This window comes from Trichoderma atroviride, chromosome 5, assembly GCF_020647795.1.
Source record: "Trichoderma atroviride chromosome 5, complete sequence".
Taxonomy (NCBI): domain Eukaryota; kingdom Fungi; phylum Ascomycota; class Sordariomycetes; order Hypocreales; family Hypocreaceae; genus Trichoderma; species Trichoderma atroviride.
The window spans coordinates 1,936,315-1,952,331 of NC_089404.1; the positions used below are offsets into that span (position 1 = coordinate 1,936,315).

Below are 16,017 nucleotides of genomic sequence, written 5' to 3' on the forward strand. Positions count from 1 at the left end.
CCAATTAGTAAAGCTTTCAGAGTTTAGAGTCGAACGGCGAGTTAGAAGCGCGCGCTGCGTCGGCACGGAGTAGCTTAGCTTAGTAGACGTTAAAAGTGGAATTAAATAGACCCGCCAGCCGCGAAGAGGTCTGCCACGTGATAGGAAACAGTCCAGCAGAGGGAGCTCTATCAGATACCTACCTAGGAAATGGCAAACAAATCCATATCACTGGAGCTTCTTATTGGTATCTTCTTTTTCATTGGTTGGTACGGCTTGTTCTATTTCCCTATTTCGTCTGAACATGTAGCTTTCTCATTCTTTATTCATGCATGCTTTGGTGTGTTTTACAATATTACGGGTTCGCCTGCTAAGTGTATAGATAGATACACGCATTTGCATAACTCAAGGCTTGTTCAGGATCTTGATGGCATCCTTTGAGAAAATATAGCTTGCTCCACTCCAAATGGTGGTAGTAGCCACGATATATCTGCATTTCCTTGTGAGACACAAAACACGCCCGAATGACAAGATGATTGCCCAAGACTTACTGCAGAATTGTGAGTGTCGGCGCCAAGTCAACGCTCAAAATCGGCGCTGCGGTTGTCAGACCAACCAAGGCTAACTGAAGAAAGGTGTTGTATTTGCTGATTGTGGTGGGTCGGACTTCGGCTGATGGCAGTGAGAAATCCCAGTACCGTGAAAACGTTTTGGGCGGCGGCAATGAAACCCAGCGCCAGTAAATGGCTGAAATAGCCAGTCCGACATCCCTGCCAAGGATAATGCTAGCAACCCACACTGATAAAAGAGATGTCAATCAATTAGTATTTCATGACTTCATGATTCGCGTTCCACGTACCTGGCAATGCTCCCTTGACGGCCAGGCACACCGTCAATATTGTCATGAGAATTTTATCCGCCATTGGATCGATGATGGTGCCTACAACTGTTCTGCGGTTCCATCTCCTCGCTATCCACCCGTCGACCAAATCTGATAAGCCAGCATATGCCAGCAAGCCCACGGCCCAGGTATTCGCATCTTGTAGTATGAGGTACCCTATGACGGGGCTTGCAGCTATTCGTGTCACGGTCAGGAAATTTGGTATCGTGTATATGTCCTCGTGGACGGCCGGGGTGGGCTTTTGTTTCTCTGCCACTTCTTTATCGGTGTTGCTGCCTGCTTGGTGGTTGAGGCGCTTGATAACGAGAGATTTGTACGGTACAGCCGGGCTACGAGAAGAGAATTGACACGTCAGTTGGGATGTCAAATACAAACAGTAATGGGGTGGGAATGTATATAGCCATGAACACATGGTTCTGCTTAGAATTCCTTACTTGTCTCGTCTCAGCGGATGGCCTCTAGAGCTCGCTGTTGCTGCTGACCAGATACAGCGCCTACACAAGGCAATTGGCCGTGCCGCAAGCCCCGAAGAAAGCTGTATTGGCCTCAACGCACGAGAAAGCAGCATGATGAGAAGCGTTGATGCATGTGCTCACTGACTGCACCGCGATGAAATTGTTGCGTATAGCCTGATTGTTGAAGAGAGCCGATATCGATAAGAAGCACCCCATAGTACGCTAGGCTCTGGATGCTAGTGCATTTCTGGATGCCATCCTAAGATTTGACATGACATGTTCCTAGAAACCAATTGTGCTTTGTAAGGATTCTAAGCCATATCATGGACTAAGACAGTAGGTAATGTTCTTTTCTTGCTAAAACATAAACTAACGTGAATTACATCACGGGAGTTGAATTAAAAAAACATCACGATACTCAATTGAGTCCACTCGAATTCAAGGGGGAAAATAACTTTATTTTTTGTATTCAGTGATTAACCAACCGCTGCGTTAAATCACTCGCGACCGTACTCCGACATCGGTAAAATTCTTGTAAATAAAAATATCAATAGCTCTGATAGGCAATATAATCGAAAAACTATGACATGGCGGGCACGTGGGGCTCCGATTCTGCGGATCGCAAGTGATGAAATTTGTTGGCGGGGCTTTGCAGCTGCGGTGCGATAAGATAAGCCCCACTACATAGAAGAAAGCTGCAGTGACTCAAATGGCCGCTTTAGCACATGCGTCAAATCTACTTGCATCTTTCAAGCCAGCGAATTCTGCAATCAGATCCCGAACCAGCCATGGCTACGATCATTGTAAGCTGCTGAAACCTGGTAAACTATGAAGAATACGGATTGACATCAAATTTTCCAAAGCTGGGCGCCCAATGGGGTTCGTACCTCTTCTTTTGTGTCCCCGAGCAACCGACATCGTAATGTGTGTTGACGTGATTGCGACTCTGCAGGCGACGAAGGTGTACGACCATCTACAAATTCCTATTATTCCGATGCGCCTGCAACTAACAATGGGAACATGGTAGAAAGGAAAATTGACCGACATCCTTGCCCCCGAGGCGCAACTTTGCGCGCGAGCTGCTGTGAGCCTTGCCCTAAGCCGACTTTATATAAGACGTCTATAACAAGAATACAAGCTGAGACGAGATCTAGGGGGGGTCACAATGCCGGCCAGTGAGCAACCAATCCTAAATATACTTGACATATGAAACAATGCTAATCGATCTGTAGTTCCATTGTGTGAGCTGAAGCTATCCTCATAGCAATATATTTGATCACGAGTTGCTGACCACAGCTGCAATAGTGCCAATGGCGTGTCGTACAGGTATGCGCAAACTGGAGACATTTCGTCACGGCGCAAGTACTCATTACGGCTTCTAGCTTCCATCTGCTTCCTTCCGGCCTGGTCAATCCCAACTGGTATGCATTCATAATTTGGCAATTTACGGCATATATAATATGCTAATTATCTTGTCAAAAGCCGAAACCTTATCGGCTCTGCCGTCGTGGCTCACATTGTTCGTACTCCAAAGATACTTGATCCACAGTCAAGAACTTGGCTAATGCACCGAATAGCCCTCATTTTTTTCGGAATTAGAGGAATTGGAGCGCAAAGGGCTGGAAAAGTACTACTAGCCTAGTAATTTTCTCGATTGTCAGTGATCATGCTTACCATATACCAGCGTCCACGATCGAATCTTCATCAGCGACCGAGTCCACATTGATCTGGACCTCCACGTTGCCGTTGACGGCTTGGAAGAAGTGGAACTTGGAGGTGATTAGCTACATCAATAGTACGGGCCAGTTATATATGCTTACTCCCATCACTTAGACCGCAAGGTTGGAACGACAGGCCGCGGAATTGGTCCTGCCTACAGCACGAAAGCGGCGGTAAGGACCCAGGTCGAATGATATGGTTGGATGGGGCAGTTTTACTGAACCAGATATAGCGAAGCGGTATCAGACTCGCAGAGGTCTTCAATGCCGAACTTTTTGACTCGAAGCTCCGACGACTTGCATCAGGCTACCAGAAGCGATATGGCGACCTGCTCAAGTACGATGTTGAGGAAGAAATCGCCCGATTCAACGAGTACCGACCCAAGCTTCGCAAATATACTGTCGACGCAATTGCTTTCATGAAGGACGCACAGGCAAAGAATACCAAGATCCTCTGCGAAGGAGCAAATGGTAGGCCAGATAGCCCCTCATGCCATTACCCCTATTCAGATGTGCTGACCTTGTTAGCTCTCATGCTGGATCTTGATTGGGGCTCAGTAAGTCAAGCTTATCGGAGTGGCTCAAGTCCTGCCGCTCTTTATGACAAGAAATGCAATTTTGGGCGGGTATTTGTTGACTTTGTCTAGTACCCATACGTGACTAGCAGTTCTACCGGGTTCGTACCATTCAAGAGGAGGCAGATGTCCCTCATTCACCCCAATAACTAATGGATTTGGTCACTTACTTGGAATAGCATCGGTGGCATGGTAACTGGACTTGCTCTTGACATCAGGAAGATTGGTGAGGTTGTTGGCGTGGTCAAGGCCTACACCACTCGTGTCGGCTTTGGAGCGTTCAAGACTGAGGATCTCGGAGAGTACGGTATTGTTCATTCTTAGCACGCGAAGAGAGCTAACCATCCCGACAGGGTCGGCAAAAAGCTTCAGGAACAGGGTCGAGAATGGGTAAAGCTTCATTCCTCCATCTAGCTGATATGAACGCAGCTGACTGGCCTCAGGGTACTTCAACTGGCCGAAGACGGCGTTGCGGCTGGTAAGCATTGATCCGTCTAAGAACTCGTGTTGGATGGTTTACTAACTGAAACAGGCTCGGTATGTGCTCTCTCCATCGTGATTTCATGATATCTTGAGCCTGTTATTGACTAGAGTCTTGTAGATCTCGTCGTCGTCAAATACACCACGGTATAGATGGCCTATTCACTGTGCGAAAACCCTATTGCGGATGTCTAACGTGTACTAGGACGTCAACCACTATACGGCGCTGAACCTCACAAAAGTAAAATATTGCGTTTCTTGATTCTTGACTATAGGAGCGTGTACTAACTCAATCCTCAGCTTGATGTCCTGGACACTTTCCCGACAATCAAGATCGCCATTGCGTACAAAGACCCCGAGACCGGCGAGGTGAGATTCTGAGCTCTTATTAAGCATTGAAATGATAAATGTTAATCCTTTGCAGAAGCTCGAATCGTATCCCGCATCATTGGATGTTCTCGACCGTGCCGAGGTCATCTACCACGAGATGCCTGGCTGGAACCAGTCGACTACCAACGTGAAGACCTTTGAAGAACTTCCCAAGGAGGCTCAAGACTACATCTTGGTTAGAAATGTCGCATTTACCTAGAATTCTTGATCTCGCTAACTTGTTTGACTAGTTCATTGAGGAATTTGTTGGAGTCAAGGTACGTTTTTGTTTCTTCAAGATGATTTTTCCGATAAAGATGTAGATTGACAATGTGTAGATCAAGTGGGTTGGTACCGGCCCGGACCGCGAGGCTATGATCACTCGATTTTAAAAAAGGCCCCAATAAATAGTATAGGGTTTTGGTCAGTGTAAAAAGCAGGAATGTATGCGAAGGCGTTGCCTGAGAAATATTAATATAGGTAAGCAAAACTAGAAGGGCATTCTGGAGGTCGTGATTCAGAGATGCCGGGTTTACAAGATAAAAGATAAACAAAAAAAAAAAAAGCTTGTCTAATAAATAAAATGGTTTGCAATCAGACCCGTACGGCCTATTTTTAGACAGGGGAGATGTAGATGACTGCTGCGGTATCGCCGCCGTTGTCCAACTAATATGTAGGCCGGATTTGGCATTTAGCCTTGAAAATGGAGTTGGGCTCGATTTGGCTTGGGTAAGCTGTGACCCTATATGTATATGCCTAGCATACATACTTGTTATTATATTATGATTGTTCAGGCACAGAAATGGAACAGATTGTCGTTATTGTATCTTGAGTAAGAAACGAAAAATAAAAAATGAAAAAACCCCTGATTTGCAACCCTAATAGCTGCTGGCTGGATCGAAAGTGACTATGAGAGGACGCAAAGGACTCCCTCACGACGCTCAACGAAATGCAAGATTAATTGATTTCTCTATTAGGAAACTGTCGGACCAGTAGGGTGAGGGGTTGCTAGTGACCGCCTACCGTAAAAAAAAGTGCCCCTCCCCCGAAGATCGGAGTGTGGCAGAATTCTTCGTCATTTTCGAGCTCGTCATTGTTGTTTTACCTTTCCAATAGACACGACTCTTTCCAGGATATTAGCTTGGACTACGCTCCAGGGAAGCATTCGCTACGAGGCGCCTTCCCACCCAGTATAAATCCTGCCATACTGCTGATGCCGCCATGGGGCTTCCCGATCCCACCATCGGCCTCGACTGGAGCGGCTACATCGGCGCCATCCACGAGATATTCCACAAGAATGCATTGAAGAAGCCTGACGCGCCGTGCGTCACGGAAACGGCCTCCTCCACCACGCCCGAGAGGAGATTCAACTACAAGCAGATTTATGAGGCGTCCAACATCTTGGCCAACCAGCTCCACGAAGCTGGCATCACCAATGGCGATGTCGTCATGATCTATGCCTACCGTTCCGTCGAACTCGTCATCGCCTTCATGGGAACCCTTGCTGCCGGTGCCACGATTACTGTCCTAGACCCCGCGTACCCCCCGGCGAGGCAACAGGTCTATCTCGAAGTCTCACAACCAAAAGCCCTGATCACGATTGGCAGAGCCAGGGATGAGAATGGTGCTTTCGCGCCGCGCGTGCAGAAGTACATTGACGAGGAACTACGTCTCAAGATACGAGTACCCGAGCTACGGATGAGCGATGATGGCCTCCTTACCGGTGGCCAAGTTGACGGAAAGGAAGTCTTTACCGACACTACAAGCAAAGCATCAGCGCCTCCAGATGTTCTAGTGGGACCGGACTCAACGAGCATCCTGAGCTTTACCAGTGGCACGACATCCACACCCAAGTACGAGATCCAGCAATTCTTACACTTCGGACATTAGCTGACTATTTCCAGGGGCGTGTTGGGCAGACATTACAGCTTGACCAAGTACTTCCCGTGGATGGCCAAAACTTTCAACTGGACCTCGGACACAAAGTTTGCTTGTCTAAGGTAAACCCTTTCAAAGATGATATCCGTCATAACTCTACTAACCAATAATAGTGGTATAAGCCATGATCCTATCCAGCGGGACATTTTCAGTCCGTTATTCATGGGCGGGGAGTTAATATGCCCTGCTCGCGAGAATATCGCCCATGAAAGGTTGGCTGAGTGGTTCCGCGACCAAAAACCCAATGCAGTCCATTTGACGCCCGCGATGGGCCAAATCTTGTGCGGCGGTGCCAAGGCAGAGTTCCCTTCATTGAAGTGGGTTCTTTACGTTGGTGATATTCTGACCAAGAAGGATTGCGCTGCGCTCCGCAAGCTGGCGCCCAACGCGGAGATCTGCGCTGCGTATGGTACCACTGAGACGAGCCGCAGCGTATCATACTACCACATCAAGAGTCACGCCGAAGATCCGAATGCATTAAATCAATTTGGCGATATTGTTCCTGCCGGAAAGGGCATTGAGAACGTCCAGCTCCTCGTAGTCAACCGGGAAGATCCAACCAAGCTTTGCGGCGTCGGTGAGGTCGGTGAGATAATGCTGAGAGCAGCAGGGTTAGCCGAGATAGGTCTCCCCTTTGTTTTTCCAATAGAGTCTTGCTAATATTCGACTTTACGGATATCTGAACGACCCGGAGAAAACCAAGGAAAAGTTTCTTGACAACTGGTTCGTCGACAACCAGAAGTGGGTTGAGGCTGATCACAAAGCTGCCGATCACGCCAACGAGCCCTGGAGAAAGTATTACAAAGGCCCGCGAGATAGAATATACCGGAGCGGCGACTTGGGGTATTTTTTGGACGATTCTGGTAATTGCGCAATTACAGGCAGAGCTGATGATCAAGTCAAGGTCCGTGGCTTCCGCATCGAGCTCAATGAGATTGATAGCAACTTGAGAGGACATCATCTAGTCCGCGAGTGCAAGACGCTGCTTCGAAGAGATCGGAACGAAGAGCCAACGCTGGTCAGCTACATTGTGCCTGAACACCAAGAGTGGCTCAAGTGGCTAGCAGAACACAGCCTGGAAGACACTGAGGAGCTGGGCACCGAGATTGGACTCGTCACCGTGTATTCTAAGCGCTATCGGCCAATGCAAGCGGAGGTTCGGGATCACCTCAAGTCTCGATTGCCAGTTCACGCTGTGCCAACTTATTTTATCTTCCTGAAGAAGATGCCATTGAACCCCAATGGCAAAGTTGACAGCCCAAACCTGCCGTTCCCGGATGCGGCCCTGATCTCTGAAGAGGCTTCAGAGGAGGATCTGAAGAGATGGGAAACGCTCAGCAGCACCGAAAAGGAACTGGCGGAGCAGTGGGCAACACTGGTCAATGGTTTGAATGCCAAGACTCTGCGGCCAGAGTCTGATTTCTTTGAAAGCGGCGGACACAGTCTGCTGGCCCAGCAACTTCTTCTCAATATCCGCAAGAATCTGGGGACCAACATGTCCATCAGCTCATTGTACTCGAACTCATCCCTCAGGGCTCTCAGCGCACAGATTGACCGCCAGCGTGAGGGCAAGGGCGATTCAGGCGCGACAGAGCACGGCGAAGCTGAATATGCCCAATCATTCGACAAGCTGCTCGGTAGCCTCGATGCCAAGTATCAGGCGGCGGACCCTGCGACACTCTCGCCGGCAGGCAAGACGACCGTCTTTGTGACTGGCGCCACGGGTTTCTTGGGCTCTTTCATCGTCAAGGATTTGCTCGAGCGTGAGAACGTTCACGTCATTGCCCATATCCGTGGAACAAAGGGCGTCTCGGCCGCCCTCGAGCGGCTCCAGAAGTCACTCCGTGGATACAGTGTATGGCAGGATTCTTGGGCCACTAGGCTCAGCGCAGTCATTGGTGACCTGGCACAGCCGCGTCTTGGACTTGATGACGACACATGGAAGATGCTTGGCGACGCTGTCGATGTGGTTATCCACAACGGCGCACTCGTCCACTGGGTAAAGCAGTATAAGCATCTCGAGCGTAGCAATGTTCTATCAACAATCGATGCCATGCGGCTTTGTAACCAGGGCAAGCCTAAGCTTTTCTCATTCGTTAGCTCAACAAGCGTTCTAGACACGGATTACTATATCAACCTGTCACAAGAGCAGACCAGCACTGGACAAGGCGCTGTCATGGAAGCAGATGACATGATGGGCAGTCGCAGCGGTCTCGGCACCGGATACGGCCAGACCAAATGGGTAAGTAGCTTTCCACAGACCTCTTTTTGCATCAAGTAACATGCACATTCTGACGGACCACAGGTATCTGAACAGCTTGTCCGTGAGGCTGGCAGACGCGGCCTCCTCGGATCTGTCGTCCGACCTGGTTATATCCTTGGAGACGCTGCCACCGGTGTGTGCAACAACGACGACTTTCTTATCCGCATGCTCAAAGGCTGTATCCAGCTGTCTAGCCGTCCGCACATAATCAACACAATCAACGCCGTGCCTGTTGGCCACGTCTCTACTGTCGTCGTCGCAGCCAGCTTAAACCCTGTCCCAGCCCAGACTGCAAACAGCGGCAGCGGCAGCGGCGACGTCGGTGTCCGCGTCATCCACGTCACTGCCCATCCTCGCCTGCGCATGAACGAGTATCTCTCCATCCTGACCTACTACGGCTACGATGTTCCTGAGGTGGACTACGACCACTGGAAGGCCCAGCTCGAGACCTTTGTCTCGGCAGGTCCTATCCAGAAAGACGAGGAACAGAACGCTCTAATGCCTCTTTTCCACATGGTGACGAACAATCTCCCCACAAACACTCGCGCGCCGGAGTTAGATGATCGCAATGCTGTTGCTGTCCTCAAGGCTGATGCAGACCGGTGGACAGGTGTTGATGAGAGTGCTGGAGAGGGCATTAGTAGAGAAGCTGTTGGCCGCTTCTTAAGATACCTCGCTGAAACTAATTTCCTAGCGTGGCCAACCAAACGAGGTAGAGAGCTGCCGGCTATTAAGGCTGATGTTGTTGAGGCGCAGGCAAAATGGGGTGTTGGAGGGCGTGGTGGTACAGCATAAGGAGAGGGAACAGAGATAAAACCTCAAGTCTAGGTACCAAAAAACATGTTCTAATATAGTACTAGTCTAGATGTCCCAGAAAAAGTAAAATAGTGTAAGCTGAATAAAGCAATAGTAGCGTAAATAAGGGCTTTATTTGTCTCCAAGTATTTTTTCAAGTATAATATTTTTCATAGGTATTGAGCTGAATAGGTGCTGTAATTGACATCTCCCCTATCATATGAGATGCGGGCAACGAATTCCCAGTCGCTTGTCGAGATTGTATGAACTTGCGCAGGTTAACTGTCATGGGTATTTTTATTTTTTTTATCCCTTCTCTCTTCCTATGATATCTCGTGGATGGGAAAGTTGTCATCAGCGGATTTCTTTACCCGCCGAGCGCTCAGAATATCTGCCACCTTTTCAGCTGCGCCAATGCCTTTTATTTGTCCAAGATGAGCCCAAGGAGCGTCCTGCCCTGCTTCAATATCCTTGAGAGACTTGGACATCTCTGTTGGACCAAACTCCCACACGTTTGCCTTCATACCAATACCATAGAACTGATGTTTGCGCAGATACGCAAGCCAAAGCTGGACCGTCTCGGGATCGCCGTCTTTAATCTGGATCAAGCGCCTCAGCGTCACACGCTCAAAGTTCTCCTGCGACTTCTTGAAGATGAAGTGACTCCTGGGCACGGTCCATCGCTCTGTGATTCGGGGTAGTGTTACTGGGCCTGAGGCGGGAAGGCCCAGGTAGTATGCGGCTCGCAGCGCAAAGTCTGAGAAGAATTGGAGGGGTTGCAAGCTGAATGATCGCAGCTGGAGATCGCACGAGGGGACGCCGTATTGAGCCTCGCGCTTCAGCGGCTTGAGGTGAATCGCCTGGAGAGAGCGTGGGTGTCGCAGCTTCGGCTCACTATTGCGGACTTCTTTTTTGGATTGGACAGAGGAGTAGTTTCTCGACAGAGGTTTGCTAATCAAGCACCTGAGGTTGTCAGTCAGTATTGCCACAGCATTGTTGCGACACATGGAAATCCGCCTTGAATCGACGGATGGATAGTCCACTTACCCCAGTGCTGGGGTCTTTCTAGCAGCCCATGGCACAGCGGCCTGCAGTTCCAGAGTTAGCGGTTGCCAACGTGTCTTCCGTGATACCAATGGCTGTTTCTGTACCTGGAGATGTGATAGCAGCTGCGGGCTCTGTCGTAACATTTTTATTTGCTGCTGTTGCCGGCTGTGCAAATCGCAAGGCTGGCGATAGCGGATGCAGCAGCCGAAAAGAATCTGCCGCTGAGGTCCAATTGAGGTGGGGCCGGCCTCACCTCAGCGGAAGACTTCAGAGCATTCTAGCGGCGGGCTTGGCTACAAACGGCAATCTGGAGCTGCTGAGCTAACGGCATATCGACTTGATATGGATTCCAGACGCATCAAATGAAGTAATTTCCATGTGATGACATGACGCTAACTGGGATTATTAGTGAATCAAGAAGAGCAAATTCTCATGAATCACCAAAATTTGAAACCGGTCAAGTGTGCGTTGAATGTTTCTGTACATGTACCTACCTAGCCGATCTATTAAGGTACTCGTGGGTGGCCGTGGTTTTAGCTGGTACGATTAAACTTCAACTTCGGATGGACTATTTCCATGCTGGTCCATCCTTCATCATCACTGCCACCAACATGATCAATCTCAACACTCAATGACCATGTCGTCTAACCTGGGCATGGATGACCCAACCGCCTTGTAAGTGCATCAGCGTTCTAGAGTACTCACTCTTGCGAGCCTTGCGAATGGCAAAATCACCAGACTAGCTCTACGACTGACGGCTGTAGTGGCAATCCATCCGACTCCGATTCGGACTATGAGGAGCTTCAAGGCGACATCGCCAAGTTTGACCAGTCCGTAAGAGAATTCCTGGATTCTCAGCAGGGACGCTCAGAAACGCCCCTTCCGACGCGTGGAGTCTTCAGAGGGCGCGGAGTTCGAGGCCCTCGGAAAGCGGCCAAGCCTCGCGGAGACATCACCGCTCGACTGGCCAAAGTCAACCAGGCATTTCTCGGTGGAGATTATGAAAAAGCCTTGGACTTGGTCTCTGAAGTCATCCGAATCAACGCCGAAACTCATCAAGCATGGACGGCGCTGTCCTCCATCTTTCGCGAGCAGGGCGAGAATGCCCGGGCGCTGTCTGCCATGGTGTATGCTGCTCATCTTCGGCCCAAGAACGTTGCTGCATGGCTTGAGTGCGCGTCCTGTGCCCTGGATTCATTACATGAAGATGAGGCGGGCAATCTTCACACTGCGCGACTCTGCTATTCTGCTGCCCTCAGGGCAGATCCCACGAACCTGGACGCTAGACTGGGCAAAGCTTCTGTGTGCCATCGACAGGGCCATCTAGCAGCCGCAATCTCCGAGTATAATATTGTCCTAAAACATCATCCATATGACCTCGACATCGTGCGGAAGCTAGCAGAAGCCTGCATTGACAATAAAAATGCCGAATCTGCTGTTCCTGCCGCCATCATGGCATATCGGCGTTACTTTGACTATGAGATGGGCAATTCCCCAATGTATGGACCGGACGGCCCATGGCACGACATCGGAATCTATGTTGAGCTCATCGCCTCAACTGGCGCATTTGCCGAAGCTATTCACGAACTCAAGGCGTTATCAAGATGGCTCGTAGGCCGTGTCCAAGAACAATACTGGGACCAGTGGCAGGTGGACGACTGTGAATGGGACGACGATGACGATCGTAGAAGTCATGTACCCCATTTTCAGGGCTCCCTATTTGGCCCAGAACTCTACGGCCATGCTCTTCCATTAGACCTCAGGGTCCGGCTGGTAATATATAGATTGAGGCTGGGAGAGGGGGATGAGGCTTTTGTAAGCAACTGCTCCCCTGAAAACAAGCGTTATAAGCGTAGCAAACATACTCTAACCAGAAGAATCGACAGAGACACTTGGCCTGGCTGGATCCAGATCACCCTCGCACCGTTGACTTTTTAGCAGAATTCCCTTTCGTCTCATATGATCTTGCGAGCGAACTCGCCAAGTATGACGAGCCACAAAGAGCCATTAGGTATCTCGAACTGCTTCGGGCTACTACTGAAGAGCCTGACGCCGTTCTTTTGGTCCTACTGGGCCGCTGCTATCTGGCCACCGGACTGCAATCTACCGCGGAAGAGTGTTTTCACGCGGCAATTGATGCCGAGGAGTACAACATTGACGCTCGTATCGAACTGGCCAACATGTATGAGAAAGCTAGAGAAGATGAAGAAGCCCTCATTCTTGCTGCGGAAGCAATGGCGCTGAAAGAAGCTCAAGGAGAGCCGGCTCTCAACGGGCCCCTAACAAAAGAGCAGCTTCGCAAGTTCTCAATGAAACCGGATCGTCGTTTGCGGGATGCGGGAGGGCCTCGAGCACGGGCAGAGCCTCGACAGCCTAAACCAAAATCTGCCCAAACAGCTCGTATCTTGCCCAGGAGATATCGCGCAAAGCGGTTTGCAAACCCGGATAAGCGCCGTCAAGACGAGCGGTCGCGCGCAATCAAACTGTCTCAGCAATATGAGCTTGTCCGTGGCCTAAAACAGCAGATCAAGTCTGGCTCTAGCGATCTCATTCCGGTCTGGATGGAATCTTGTAGGGAGCTTGTCGACGATTTTCGATCGCTCAAGAGATTCTATACATGGGACAAATATCTCCATTTTCTTGGCAAGAAGCAATTGCTGGAACAGGCCGCGAGCGAAGAAGCAAATACCGAGCTATCGCAGATGTTTGAACGTCTCCAACGATGTACGTGCCGTTCTCCCCTCTCCACTCTGCTTTTGACTAAGATGATCTTTACAGCTCTTGCGCCCCAAGGAGACTCTATTCCGGGACCAGCTTTCGATAACCACCAAGGAATATCATTTGATGACTGGCTTGATTTATTTCTAGATTATGCCATTGGCTTATCGCTTGTACATCGCCGCGAAGAAGCATATCAAGTATGCGAATCCGCAAGAGACTCGACTGTATTCCAATCACCCCAACACAATTTTGTCATCCACATGGCTTGGAGTGGTATGTATAAGACGACTCTCTTATCGTATTTAGCTGTATCAAGGCCGTGTTAACCAAAAATAGTTTGTGCAATAAATACAAATGACGAAGAAAAGTGTATTACAATAGCTCGTCACTTGATGAGAGATGGCGGGATATCCGACTCCTCTCGGATGTTTGCATTGCTCTCCAAGCTATGCCAATCCCCTGTTTCCTGGTATACCTCTGGACCAGCCCAAAAATTCATCTTGAGGCAGATCAAAGCCATAGATGTGACCTACGAAGTCACTGCGAAGCATGCCGCTGGGAAGCCTAATTTCGATCAAAGCATAACGGCCGCTGCAAAGCTAAACATGGATATATGTCTCTTGATGCTCTACGGCCACATTCTATTTACATCTACAAGCTACACGTACGCGATAGGTGAGTGTTTGAGAGCCAAGTCAAATTGTAGCCAATGAGGAAGTCAATTGTTGACCGAGAAGTAGGATATTTCTTGCGTGCCTGGTCACTGGACCATGACAATCCCATGGTCAACTTGAGTCTGGGTCTCGCATATGTTCATTATGGCCTGAAACGGCAGTCGACCAACCGGCAATATTTGCTCCTGCAGGGCCAAGCATTCATCAGCAACTACGTGCAATATGGGGGAGGGGAGCCACAGCGGCAAGCGGAGCGATATTATAATGTGGGCAGGCTCTTTCAACTACTCGGAATTGGATATTTGAGCTTGCAGTACTACACGCAAGCCCTGGAAGCAAACAAGGCGGCGGGCGGCAAGAAGCTGTTGAAGGATATCATCATGACGAACCAAATCATATCCTTGCTTTCCACGAATCACAAGGCCTTGGCACATGAGCTTCTAGTAAAGAACATGAAGCTATAATAGCGATAGCTGGCAATAAAAGAAGAAGTCATGATTTTCACGTTTCGCGTTTCTCCTTTCCAATTTTGTTCATGAGCCACAATACCATTTCAAGGAACACATAGAAATAGAAATGGATCCTCGTTCGTCGGTAGCAGCTCTTGGGATGTTTTTTCAGAGAGTCCATTCACACAAAAGGTCATCACTGGTTGCTTGGACGTCGGGCACCGACCCCAGAAAGAGGGCAGGGAACTTTGCACCATTCCAGACAGCCGATTCGTCTATCCGGTGCTCATATTAAGAGGAAACTCAAATCGATATTTCAGCATATGGTGATGCATTTCCTATTAGCCGATGAGGCATTCAAATTCCTGCGCCAATCGCGTCTAATAATGGGCCATTGGCCCTGAAACTTTGCAAAGATTCCCCTTTTTGTTTTCGTTCAACAGTTTTGCCAATCGGAACACACTCATGCCGTCTCGCGCTTGCCCTCCTTGAGCTCCTTCTGTTGGAATGGGTTAGTTTTCGTTGTCTTCGGATTGTTTGTCCCTGATTATTTGGGGGGGGGGGGGGAGAAGTCGTACAAGAGCCTTCATGGTGCCGTGGAGAGCATGTCTGTGGTTTCGTCGGAACTTGGGGTCGGTTCCGTTGAGGGAAGGGTATCTGGAAGTCTTGGGCTTCTTGATACTGCGTGGGGGAGTAAGCGAACAGAACTTTGTTTGTGAATCTTTAAGAATTGAAGACCAACCCGTTACGGTGAGCCTTGCGGCTCTGGTTGTGCTGGGACGAGTTCTTTGACTCTAGATTGCTCGAAATATTAGCATTCTGCCGTGCGAAAATTATTTTGATCGGATTCCGGGTCGGGGCGGGCAAAAAACTCACTGGCCATTGCTGCTGTGGTTGACGATGCTGGTCCGGTGTGATTTTGCAAGTCGAGATTCAAGATCGTGCGGAAAAGTGAAGAGTGGTCCAGCCCTAGTGTGTGCGAGGAGGGGAATTTAGGCGGGTAAGCGAGAGAGGTACCTTTTGTTAGGCGGAGGGGCTAGTGTGGGAGCGAGTTTTCGCGTGTTGGCACTAGGACGAGGTACAACGCCATGGCCCCGGTGTTTCTGTTTCAGGCTTTGATGTTTTATTTCTCGAGAAACAAAACAGGTGGGATGCATCCATCGATCATTAAGCAACACTTGGACACTGTTACTACTAGTAGCATCTAAATTCCTTACATCTGCGTACCATATTCTCTTTTCTAATGTTAAAAAGCACATGTATAGCAGCTACAGTATTCAAATGCAAAGTACGGAGTACCTCCATGCTAAAAACTGCAGCACGTGTATTCTTGCTGCGGCTAGTAATTCTTCATACTTGTACTGCCCAATGAGGTAAGTACGACTAATAGTACCACTTTCATCAGCTAGCAGCACCCAATAGCAGCGCCAGTCGCCATTAGCCATACATGCTACGGCGTAATAGGTAGGCAGGCGTACCGGTAGGCACTTTAACCTGGCCTGGGCCGAGAGCAAATCCGTGATTGAATCCCCTACTCTCGGCATCCTTAGTCCGTGCTCTCTCTTCTGCACGATCCTTCTTCCTCAGCCGGGTCTCATCCCCTTACGATCTCTCCCAGACAGCTGATCGGTCGCTGGATTTGATTTGATTTGA

At 49.3% G+C, this 16,017-nt stretch overlaps 6 protein-coding genes across 6 annotated transcripts; 3 read left to right on the forward strand and 3 right to left on the reverse strand.

Annotated features, from left to right (window-relative positions):
- Nucleotides 1-225: 225 nt before the first annotated feature.
- On the reverse strand, nt 226-1,773 carry TrAtP1_009878 (uncharacterized protein). The gene is made up of 4 exons (XM_014091080.2): nt 1,315-1,773; nt 839-1,209; nt 531-777; nt 226-469 (listed from the first exon to the last, which is right to left on the reverse strand). Exons 1-4 carry the CDS (start codon nt 1,446-1,448, stop codon nt 385-387), a joined length of 837 nt encoding a protein of 278 aa, XP_013946555.1. The 5' UTR covers nt 1,449-1,773; the 3' UTR covers nt 226-384.
- Nucleotides 1,774-2,645: 872 nt separating this feature from the next.
- On the forward strand, nt 2,646-5,018 carry TrAtP1_009879 (uncharacterized protein; the record flags this gene model as incomplete). The annotated part of the gene is made up of 13 exons (XM_066114482.1): nt 2,646-2,661; nt 2,718-2,756; nt 2,818-2,854; nt 3,020-3,111; nt 3,169-3,227; nt 3,287-3,524; nt 3,582-3,610; nt 3,701-3,729; nt 3,808-3,930; nt 3,982-4,018; nt 4,072-4,106; nt 4,161-4,755; nt 4,816-5,018. The coding sequence occupies 12 exons, from the start codon at nt 2,646-2,648 to the stop codon at nt 4,201-4,203; spliced, it is 777 nt and encodes a 258-aa protein (XP_065970578.1). The 3' UTR covers nt 4,204-4,755; nt 4,816-5,018.
- Nucleotides 5,019-5,698: 680 nt separating this feature from the next.
- Nucleotides 5,699-9,473, forward strand: TrAtP1_009880 (putative NRPS-like protein biosynthetic cluster; the record flags this gene model as incomplete). The annotated part of the gene is made up of 5 exons (XM_066114483.1): nt 5,699-6,330; nt 6,382-6,477; nt 6,529-6,997; nt 7,065-8,657; nt 8,721-9,473. 5 exons carry the CDS (start codon nt 5,699-5,701, stop codon nt 9,471-9,473), a joined length of 3,543 nt encoding a protein of 1,180 aa, XP_065970579.1.
- A 323-nt stretch (nt 9,474-9,796) lies between these two features.
- Nucleotides 9,797-10,663, reverse strand: TrAtP1_009881 (mitochondrial 37S ribosomal protein uS10m; the record flags this gene model as incomplete). The annotated part of the gene is made up of 3 exons (XM_014091077.2): nt 9,797-10,436; nt 10,521-10,561; nt 10,625-10,663. 3 exons carry the CDS (start codon nt 10,661-10,663, stop codon nt 9,797-9,799), a joined length of 720 nt encoding a protein of 239 aa, XP_013946552.1.
- A 488-nt stretch (nt 10,664-11,151) lies between these two features.
- Nucleotides 11,152-14,379, forward strand: TrAtP1_009882 (uncharacterized protein; the record flags this gene model as incomplete). The annotated part of the gene is made up of 6 exons (XM_014091076.2): nt 11,152-11,195; nt 11,285-12,335; nt 12,407-13,244; nt 13,299-13,514; nt 13,578-13,916; nt 13,982-14,379. The coding sequence occupies 6 exons, from the start codon at nt 11,152-11,154 to the stop codon at nt 14,377-14,379; spliced, it is 2,886 nt and encodes a 961-aa protein (XP_013946551.2).
- Nucleotides 14,380-14,827: 448 nt separating this feature from the next.
- On the reverse strand, nt 14,828-15,247 carry TrAtP1_009883 (60S ribosomal protein eL29; the record flags this gene model as incomplete). The annotated part of the gene is made up of 4 exons (XM_014091075.2): nt 14,828-14,863; nt 14,943-15,045; nt 15,107-15,158; nt 15,241-15,247. The coding sequence occupies 4 exons, from the start codon at nt 15,245-15,247 to the stop codon at nt 14,828-14,830; spliced, it is 198 nt and encodes a 65-aa protein (XP_013946550.1).
- Between the last annotated feature and the right edge of the window lie 770 nt (nt 15,248-16,017).

Bases quoted from the DNA above. Each gene is read 5' to 3' on its own strand.
- TrAtP1_009878 (XM_014091080.2), bottom strand. From the start codon at position 1,448: ATGCTGCTTTCTCGTGCGTTGAGGCCAATACAGCTTTCTTCGGGGCTT. The intron at 1,210-1,314 runs GTAAGGAATTCT...CTCTTCTCGTAG, and splicing joins CATCCGCTGAGACGAGACAA to CCCGGCTGTACCGTACAAAT. The intron at 778-838 runs GTACGTGGAACG...CTCTTTTATCAG, and splicing joins CGTCAAGGGAGCATTGCCAG to TGTGGGTTGCTAGCATTATC.